Source organism: Acomys minous (genome assembly GCF_964271855.1).
Source record: "Acomys minous genome assembly, chromosome: 8".
In the NCBI taxonomy this organism is placed as follows: domain Eukaryota; kingdom Metazoa; phylum Chordata; class Mammalia; order Rodentia; family Muridae; genus Acomys; species Acomys minous.
Window position 1 is genome coordinate 89,186,031 of NC_140489.1, and position 10,396 is coordinate 89,196,426.

Sequence of the window (10,396 nt, forward strand, 5' to 3'; positions counted from 1 at the left end):
AAGAAGCATGCATTGCTATCCTGGCTAGTTTTGTGTCAACTTAGCACAAGCTAGAGTCATCAGAGAAGAGGGAATGTCGGTTGAGAAAAGTGCCTCCATAAGATCCAGCTGTAGGGCATTTTCTTAATTGGTCATTGATGGGAAAGGGCCCATCCCACTGTGGTGCCACCCCTGGACTGGTGGTCCCGGGTTCTATAAGAAAGCAGGCTGAGCAAGCCATGGGGAGCAAGGCAGAAAGCAGCACCCCTCCATGGCCTCTGCATCAGCTCCTAGCTACAGGTTTTATCCCTGTTTGAGTTCCTGTCCTGACTTCCTTCAGTGATGGACTATGATGTGAAAGTGTAAGCCAAATAAACCTTTTCCTCCCCAAGTTGCTTTCGTCATAGTACTTCGCCGCAGCAATAGAAACTCCGACTAAAACAATAGATAAGATGTCTTCACTTCTGCCCCTGACCATCTCCTGGGAGCCTGAGATCTCCACCAGGGGGCAGCACAGGATCGTGCTCGAGTTTTCCAGCCCTCGCTGCACTTCTGAGCTTGGAGCATCCACCACCTACTGGGGACCTAGCAGCAGACACTGTCCCGCCCTCCATCCCAGAGGAGGAGGCGGGCAAAGCACAGACCGGCTGCACCCAATCGAGTGGCTCAGTTGTCCTCAGAGAGCACACACTGGGGTCCGCCCCTTCCGCGAAATGCGCACTGGGGAGTCGCCTGTTCCCTGGGTGACAGTCAACGCAGGCAGGGCTGTAAAACACAACTGGGTGCGGATGCTTCCCCAGCCTGTAAAGTTTCTATCCCCAACAGCCACTCTGAGCTCGGGATCTGGTGGGGGATGCAGTTGGAGGATCTTGTGCAGGCTTTCCTGGGTTAAAACGAGAGTCTCAATAGGTCTCTCTTTTATCTCTTTTTCTACCTAGCCTGCTTCTCCAGTTCTCGATGGGCAGCCAACACGCTGGGCTCCCAAGAACTACATCAGCCGGGTACCGACTGCCCCCTACCAGGCCGCTTGCCTCAGTTTCCGCGGCTCGGGATGGCCCTGAAACAAGCAGAGCTCTAGCTGGTGGCTGCCAGCGGCCTCCAGCCCCGGGTGTGCAGCAGGACCAGCTGTGGAGGGAGCTTGTGGAAGCCGAAGAGCGAGGCCAACGGCGTTGGTGAGTGTCCTGCCCCTGCCTTCCTTCTCCCCTACTTGCCTTGGGGTCTGGGAAGGTGCTGGGGAAAGGGAGGGCATGTGGAAAGATGGGGGCGGGGATGGAGCATGGAAGGAGAGAGAGACAGAGAGAGAGAGAGAGAGAGAGAGAGAGAGACAGACAGACAGACAGACAGACAGACAGACAGACAGACAGACAGACAGACAGACGCACGCCAGCCCAGACTCAGAGTGGGGCTGAGCTGCTGGGAGAACCTAGGGCCTCATTCCCAGCGCATAGCTGCTAATATAGACCTAGAGAGGGCTCTGGGCCTATCTCCTATCCCACAACCATTTCTCCAGCGGGACATGTCAGGTTAGATGGGAGGAAGCTGGCAGTGGGAAGCTATGGCGCTGCCTGGGAAGGGATGCTGGCCTGGGGGTGGGGGTGGGCCCTTGGTGCCTTCGCTCAGGGGAGGCTGGGTAGGTTTGGCCAGGGTTCCGAGGCAGGCTCCCTCCCAGGATTCCAAGAGAAGCAGGTAGGCTAGGCAAGTATGATGCCTCTGAGCTGTCTGCCCAGTGTGAGTTTGAAGTTTGTAAGACAAAACCAAAGAATGTCGAGAGGCTGATGCACATCAGGAAGGAAGATAGCTACAGAGCAACCACCCAAAGCTGTTATGAAAGTCTCGTTTTCCAAATGCACAAGCCTGTGGTTGCATTTTTAGTTTCTTCTCTTCTCTCCTTTAGTGGTTCAAACCCAGAGTTTTGTAAAGGCAGCAGGCACTCAGCCACAGAGTTCACCCACATTAAGCAAATACCAGAATTCCCTTCTTCTTCAAGGCAGAGTAATATTCTACTGCATATAGATATACCACATTTTCTTAGCCATTTCACTTATCATCGTTTCCACATTCTGGCTGTTGTTAAATGTGTCACAGTGAACATGAGAGAGCAGATTTCCTTTCAAGATCTGGCTTCCTATCTTTCAGATAAATAATCAAAAGTTAAATCTAGTTCTATTTTTGTTGGGGGGAGCTGTCATATTATTTTTCATACTGGCTGCACTGCTTTGCGTTTCCATTAACAGTATACAAGGAGTCTGGTTTTCCACAGCCTTGCTGATGCCCATTGGTTGTTTTTGGTGCTCTACCCACCCACCCAACCCCCATTCCTAGGCTGGCAACTGGTGATAGTACTGGAGTGGAACTCTCAAACTGTGCAATCAGACACTGTCTCTAGGGAGGTAGAAATGGGATTAGAGGATGCTCCCTGGTGCTATGGAATTGCTTTCAGGTGCCTGGGGTGTCGCTTTGAATATATGGCAGTTGGTTGTGGTGTGAGAGCAGAGGAGAAGCACCGACACAGGCCATTCACTTCCCCGCAGCATGGCCTGCCTGAAAACAGGAAGTGGGATAAAAGCCTGCATGCAGCAGGCAACTTGGAAAAAACGAAAGCAAAAACAAACACTCTCCACCCCTCTGACCCAAACAAGATTTCATTAAAAATATGTACACGTGGTCCAGGAGAAATGCCTCAATGGTTGAGATCACTTGTTCTTTTTTTTTTTTTTTTTAAGATTTATTTATTTATTATGTATACAAATCTCATTATAGATGGTTGTGAGCCAATATGTGGTTCCTGGGAATTGAACTCATGACCTTTGGAAGAGCAGTCAGTACCCTTAACCTCTGAGCCATCTCTCCAGCCTGAGATCACCTGTTCCTGCAGACACCCAGGTTCAATTCCTAGCACCCATATCTAGCATCTCACAATTGCCTGCAACCCCAGTTCTAAGGAATCTGGCGCCCTCTTCTGTTCTCCACAGGTACTGTACACACATGGTGCACACTGAGACAAGGTGCATACCTACATATAAATTCTTTAACAACTTTTAATATGTAAAATTGAGGCTAACATGGTGTTTTATTTACCTTCCTATTGCTGTGATAACACACCATGACTAGGGCAGCTTATAAAAGAGTGTTTAGAGCCGAGCGTGGTGGCGTATGCTTTTAATCTCAGCACTCGGGAGGCAGAGGCAGGTGGATCACTGTTGAGTTTGAGGCCAGCCTAGTCTACAAAGCAAATCTAGGACATCCAAGGCTACACAGAGAAACCTTGTCTCAAAAAACAAACAAACAAACAAACAAACAAACAATGTTTAATTTGGGCCTCATGGCTCCAGAGGGCTAGCATCTATGATCACCGTGGCAGAGAGCATGACAGCAAGCAGGCCAGCATGCTGCTGGGGCAGTAGCTGAGAACTCACACCCTTACCCATAAGCACACAGCGATGAAAGCCAGCTGGGAACAGCATGGGCTTCTGAAGCCTCAGAGCTGACCGCAGTGACACAGCTCCTCCAACAAGGCCACCAGTATTAATCCTTCCCGAACAGTTCCACCAACCAAGAACCAAGAACCGAGTATCTAAATGATTAAGCCTATAGGGGCCGTTCTCATTCAAACCATAACAAGCAGTGATGGCCGCCGCCTGTAATCACAGCGTTGAGAAGGTAGAGGCAGGTGGATCTGAAGTTGAAGGTTGCCAAGTATGGCAGTGTACAGCTTTAATGCCAGCACGCAGAGGCAGAGGCAAAGGCGGGCATATTTCTTTGAGTTTAAAGCCAACCTGGCTACAGAGAAACTTGCAGGCTAGCTGGGACCACAGTAAGACCCTCTTTCAAAAATTAAAATATATATATATATATTTGTCTCAGATTTTTAAAAAGAAAAGGTCAACCCTCCGTTACATAGTGAGTTCTAAGCTAACCTGGACTAAAACAAAAAATGAATGTGTAAGGGCAATGTAAAGTTGAAGTGTTAAACACAACTGGAGTAAGAGGAATTTGTAGAAATTACAAGAACAAGATAGAAAAGATCACTCTGTGGGCTGCTCCGTGAGTACAGCACAGGCACCTGGTCATATAGTGGTTGCCCAGCATTTTAAATCCTCTGTGGTGATATAAACACTTAAAGACCTGGTGGGAGTTAACCTTTTAGGATATTCCAGGAAAGAAGCAAACAAGCAAACCACTCACAGTCCTGTGCTTTCCTCTGCAGGGTTGAGAATTGGGGTTTCCTGAAAGACTACGACCTTCTGGTAAGGCTGCCTCCCCCTTCCCCTCTGGAAAACTGCTTGCAGGGTAGATAGTGTTTCTCTCTCTCTCTCTCTCTCTCTCTCTCTCTCTCTCTCTCTCTCTCCATTTAACTAAATTTATTGAGAACCTGCTCTGTGTTCTGTGCTGGAGTAAGGAATAGAAGCATTGTTTTAAGTAACTTGGGGTCTAATGGAACAGAACATTCAGAAAAAAAAAATTACCCAGTGTTTGTTGATTTTTATTGAAGATCTATTTTCGCTGGGAGGTTGTGGCAATCCCAGCACTCAGGAGACAGAGGCTGGTGGATCTCTGAGTTTGAGGCCAGCCTAGTCTACATAGAGTTCCAGGACAGCCAAGGCTATGCACAGAAACCCTGTCTAGAAAAAACAAACAAGTAAATAAACAAAAAAGATGGATTTTCTTCTTTCTTCTTCTTCATCCTTTACTTTGTTGTTGTTGTTGTTGTTGTTGTTGTTGTTGTTGTTGTTGTTGTAGCTGTAGCTGGAGAGATCGTTTTTCATAATATGGATGCTGAGAACTGAACTCTTGGTGTTTAGAAGTATGTGCCTTAGCCCTTAGTGGCTGAGCTATCTTGTCATCCTTGCTGGTTTTAATAAAAATAAAACAAGTGAGCCAGTTGTGGTGGAACACACCTTTAATCCTAGCATGTTGGAGGCAAAGGCAGGCGGATCTCTGTAGTGCCCAGGACAGCATGTTCTCTGGCAAGTTGCAGGCCAGCCAGGGCCTTGTCTCAAAAACAGAACTAAGCAACACAACGAACTACAAGTGGCTCATTTGCCACGGAGACATCGTCCCTAACTGAGGGGTCTGCCGCATGTAGGAATGTGCCCAAGTCCCCTGAGGAGAACGCACGCACGCACGTGAGTAAATGCTCTCCCTGAGTCGAGTCTGCATCTCCAGGCCGCCCTCCACTCTGCCTGAAAATGGTTGGATATTGTCAAGATGCTTTCTAACTCCCATCCAGGTTCGCAGATCCGCACTGGGATATGAGTATCCAAAGAGCACCTCCAATGCAGCGCACAGGTTCCTCGTTATTGCAAAAGTGTGTAACCCGGGATGTCTCCTCTCCTCAGGGAAATAAGAAGGAGCCTGAGGAGCTGCCTGCAGATGTGCCGTTCTTCTCAGACACACGTCCCAGCTCCACCAGCCGAGAGGTGGGCAGCAGGGTGGAAACGCCCCTGGGGAGAGCCCTCACCCACATGGACTTCTTCTTTGTGGAAGGCACTAGGAAGAGGAAGCCAGAAGCTGAGCTGCAGCCAGTATAGAGGAGATCTCAGGGCCGGCCATAGCAGGTGGGTGGACTAGGCCCAGGCTGCCCTCAGAGCATAGGTGTTCTTGGCTCAGTCCCACACGGAGCAGGGGGAGGATTCCAGAAACCTTCCCAGGACCACAGACCCTCCGCACTTCCCAGGACCCCAGAGACTGTGGAAAGGGAGCCCAGTGTCAAGGTCAGGGCTTGTCTAATGAATTGAGTCTGACCTCTTAATGTAACTATAAGGCTGCTCACAGCTTCTGCCTTGGTCTGTCTGTCTGCAAGTGCTGGGGTACCTCGGGCATATTTGTGCATGCAGGGGCCCTTGGAGGCCAGGGAGGGCATTGGATCCCCTGGAGCTAGAGTTAGAGATGGCTGTGAGCCACCATGTGGGTGCTGGGGATGGAACCCAGGTATCTCTGCAAGTGCTTTTAACTGCTGAGTCATCTCTCTAGCCCCAGTCTTATCTTTCTTGCTCCTAGACTCTCAAATAGAAAGAGCTCTTTGGGAGGCTGGGGGTATAGTGAGTAGAGTAACGCAAGGCACACTCATGCCATAAACACATATTGCACCTGTATTGATAGAATTGTTTCTGTACCCATCTGACCCAAGATGGTCATGTGATACGGCCACAGTATGACTTTGACTCCTGTGGGCATGGGATGGATGTAGGTGCTGTTTCTTAACAATTAAACTTTATTATACAACCCAACTAGCTTACACAAGAGGGAAAAAAGAGTGAACCTTCCAGTATCCGTTCCAAGGGAGGGGTCCCTAGGTGTCTCTGGCCTGCGTGCTGGTCTGAACCTGCTGCTGCTCTCTCCTCTCCACCTTCCTGTGTCACGTGTGAAGGGCGGCCTTCTTCTCCCATTGAGGGTTAATTAGAAAAGCAATAACCCAGGTGGAGTCCCCAGGTCTGCTTCCTGAATTCCAGGCCCAGGATGGCTCCACCTAGTCTATCTCAAGGTATCCATGGTGTGTCCAAGGGTAAAGCCAGCCAAGACTGCTTTCACCTGTGACAAAGCTTACAGTCCTTCCCATAGACGGGGTCGGGGGTCAGGGGTCGGGGGTCGGGGGCCCTCTGGACTGGTTCCCAAGCCTAGAAGCACAGCCACTTACAGACTGCAGCATTTTAGCCCAAATCATCATCATAGATATTTTTTTTCACTACCCAGGAAGTTTGGAAGGCACGGCAAACATTAGGCCTAGCCTGGCCAATTCTCTGTGATGTGTGGCTCAGGACAGCGATACCTTTCCAGCTCCTCATCTCCACAGTGAGAGGATGGGCAGGGGAGAGGAGGAGACAGAGCTCAAGGGTATCATCACAGGGGGCTGTTTTCAGAGTGCGTGGGTCAGCAGGGATTTTACAGTGCAGCTTACCACCTCTTTTCCCATGTAGACCTTGCCTGGGACACTACACTGCGGCCTCCTTTCTTTCCCACACACAGACTTTGACTAGAACATTACACTGGGAGAAGATCTTGTCTACATGTGTCTCCCAATTTTTTGGACCAACAGGCTCCTGGGGCACAGGCTTCTCTCTGCCAGACCCAGATGAACCAAGAGAGCCTACAGGACACGGAGGCATACAGTGTCTGCTTCACTCTGAAGGCTTCAGCTAATTCCATGGACTCTCCTTGCCTCTGCCTCATCTTTAGGCTTTCCAAGAAAGTGCCTGCTTTTGACCTTTGCCATCTCATCCATGGGCCAAGGGAATGGAGACGAAGGGTCCAGCCACTGGCATCTTCTCTTTTGCTCCTTAACAGGGAAGGCTGGATGAGCCAGGCAGATTCCAGGTCTAGGCATGGAGAGGTGGCACTAAACCTCCACAACATTATTGGAAAAGCCTACAGAGCTTCATCGAGAGAGTCAACCAGGGCAGCCCAGAGCCCACAGGCTGAGCAGCATGAGGGGTCCAGAAGGGACTAGGCTGAGAGTTAAGGACCACAGCAGAGCAGGAGGGAGCCCCGTTCACTTCCAGCCACTGCTTCTCTGAGCATCTTTGCCTCCCTCTGCTCCATGCCTGTCTGCTTCCAGTGATAAAGGATGACCACCGCCAATGGAGCAGAATGACCCTTAGGCATCTTCCTGTACTAGAAATGATGAGATAATGTAAAAGGGACACATGAACCAGCCCGAGGGTGCCAACTCACCAAATTTGGGACAATATGGACACCAAAATGAAGGAAAGTTGGAGGCCAACCTTGTCCCTACACCCTTGACTCATATGCACACAAACACATATACATATAATTAAAAAGATTTACATTGTTTCAAGTACTGAACTCTTTTGTTTATAGAATAAAGAAGGGCGGAAATCCCCATCTTTGTGTCTAACATAGTCACAGCTAATTTAGGTATGAATGATAAAGGCCATAGAAACCTTTAGTTAGAGATGAATAGGGAAGCCCATCTGTAGAAGGGTGACTGACGTGATGTGCCTCCCAAAAACAATACTCTGGAGACATCAGCTATGTCACCCAAGGAGCCCTCCCAAGCCAGACAGATAAGAAAAGAGTGAGTGTGACCTGAGAAGTGTCAGCAAAGGAGAAAGACACATCCTGTCACTTTGTGAAAGACAACGGGAACTGAGGCAGTGACCCAGGTTAGAGGCAGTACAGTCCGAAACCTTGCCAGAGAGACTATAGAGAGCACCGTGGGGAATAAATGTCAGGTGACAGACAGACGGACAGTGAACTCCATCATGTTGTAGTAGGGAGCCGAGCAATCACTCCGTGGTTCCAAAACTGAGTTGAGGTCGTGCAACTGCACGTGGGGTCTGCAAAAATTTGGTCACAGTAAGAGTTCAAAGTCAAACCCTTAATGGACTCCAGGAGCTCTGGCAGTGCTGGCCAGTGTTATGTCATGTGGCTTCTCTGTAGCTGTGGCTCTGAACATACAGTGTGAGTGATTTGTACTTAGCAGGTTGTTACACCACACAACCTCAGGAGGTACTGCATGGAACACTATACACAGGCACATGCATGCACACGTGTGCACACACACAGGCAACTGCTGCTCCATTTGACTCGAGTTTCACTTCTTAAAAATGAATTTGGCTTGCAATTAGAACAGTTTTTGATAATTTCTAAATCTTAAATGCACTGTGTCATTTTGTATTATTTATGTAAAGGGGAAGTATTGGCAATTATAAAAATCAAAATATCAGGGGGCTGCAGAGATGGCTCAGGGGTTAAGAGTACTGGCTGTTCTTCCAGCAGCCAGGGTTTGCTTCCCGGAACCCACATGATTATCTGTAACTCCAGTTCCATGGGGTCCATGGGCATCAGGCATGCATGAGGTACACAGACATATATGCAGGCAAAATACTCAAACCCATAAAATAAAAATAGAATTTTTTTAAAAGTAAAAATTGGCCGGGCGTGGTGGCACACGCCTTTAATCCCAGCACTCGGGAGGCCGAGGCAGGTGGATTGCTGTGAGTTCAAGGCCAGCCTGGTCTACAAAGGGAGTCCAGGACAGTCAAGGCTACACAGAGAAACCCTGTCTCAAAATAAATAAATAGCCGGGCGTGGTGGCGCACGCCTTTAATTCCAGCACTTGGGAGGCAGAGGCAGGTGGATCACTGTGAGTTTGAGGCCAGCCTGGTCTCGAGTCCAGGACAGCCAAGGCTACACAGAGAAACTCTGTCTCGGGGGAAAATAAAAAAGTAAAAAGTAAGTAAAATAAAAATATCAGTCAACTCTGAAAATTGTTGAAAATGTTCTATTTTCTGTCTATCAAATATTCAGCCAAGATCTAATTCTTTATGTAAAGATGAACACAATCATCTCAGCATGCAAATTTGCTTTCATTTTTAATAAATTATAAAATGATGTGTAAACCAAAGAATTGATTTTTTTAAAAACTTATTTAATTTGTTATCAGCAAGTGTTCACTTTATACACATTTTTTAAAGTTCCAGAATGTTTTTTTATTAGAGTTTGAGAAAAACAGAGAACAGGCAAACTATAAGTCTTGGAAAAGAGAAACCATGTCCTTTCTTTAGTAAAGTAGCCACATTGTAGACATGCAACCAATGTGGTAAGAAAAGTGGGGGAGGGGAGCCTCTGGGAAGGTAAGGGAATCAAAGTGTCTGGAAAAACATGCTTGGTAAAGAGACAGAGAAGGAAAAAAACAAAAGGAAAGCTGTTCAGTCTGGCTCTGCAAGCTACCGCCTGATCACAGGCATGATGTCCACAGCACACTGGCCGGTAGCTTATGGGCAGTGCATGAACACAGACAGGTTAGTTATACATGGATGGAAATGTCAGCTATTGCTTAGCTTGGATGACCTCCCTACAGGTTTAGGCGGCTGTGTACCTGTATGGGATGTGGTGTCTTTTTCCTTAGCATTTGCCCTCAAAATGGAACAAATTGCTACTTTGTAAAATAGAGTAGCTCATGGGCTCAGGGCAAGTGGCAGCTAGAAGGCTGTTTGCTTTACACAATATGGAGTAACTCAGAGCAGAGCTGGCTGGCTGAGATCTTTAGTCTTGCCTACTTTTCTTAGGAGCAGAATTGTCTACTGATGAGCAACCTAGCCAAAGCATGGGCTTGTGCCCCCCCTCTTGTGCCCCCCCCCTCCCCTCACACCCCCACTGATCTGATCGACCGCTTGGGAAGGAAGCCATAGAGCTTTTTGGCTTCTTCATGGGAAGAGTGAATGTAGTGAGAGTTTTGGTTTCTTTAAAAAACCCACTCATGTGAATGTTTTCGTTTTATTCCCAGGTGAGGGATAAAGAGTCTGCTTCACAGCAGGTGATTATGATTTGCCTCATGCACTAGTAGAGGCGTGATCTTTGCCAGCTACAGATAGTTTAATTCTAGGGGCTCTGGAAAGGGTATAAATGGGGGACTCCTGAGAGGGCCTGTGGCAGCTGCTATCCCTGTGGCTGC

At 48.2% G+C, this 10,396-nt stretch overlaps 1 protein-coding gene across 7 annotated transcripts; it reads left to right on the top strand.

The window, feature by feature from the left end:
- The first annotated feature begins 654 nt into the window (after nt 1–654).
- CIMIP5 (ciliary microtubule inner protein 5) lies at nt 655–9,472 on the top strand. Of its 7 annotated transcripts, none has more exons than XM_084793393.1 (5): nt 655–761; nt 931–1,151; nt 4,187–4,226; nt 5,319–5,399; nt 7,016–9,472. In XM_084793393.1, the coding sequence occupies exons 1-5, from the start codon at nt 693–695 to the stop codon at nt 7,424–7,426; spliced, it is 822 nt and encodes a 273-aa protein (XP_084649519.1). In that variant the 5' UTR covers nt 655–692; the 3' UTR covers nt 7,427–9,472. The 7 variants fall into 7 exon arrangements, with proteins under 7 accessions (XP_084649519.1, XP_084649525.1, XP_084649522.1 ...); XM_084793399.1 differs by having other exon boundaries at nt 7,264–9,472; XM_084793396.1 differs by having other exon boundaries at nt 5,319–5,537; nt 7,264–7,386.
- The last annotated feature ends 924 nt before the right edge of the window (nt 9,473–10,396 follow it).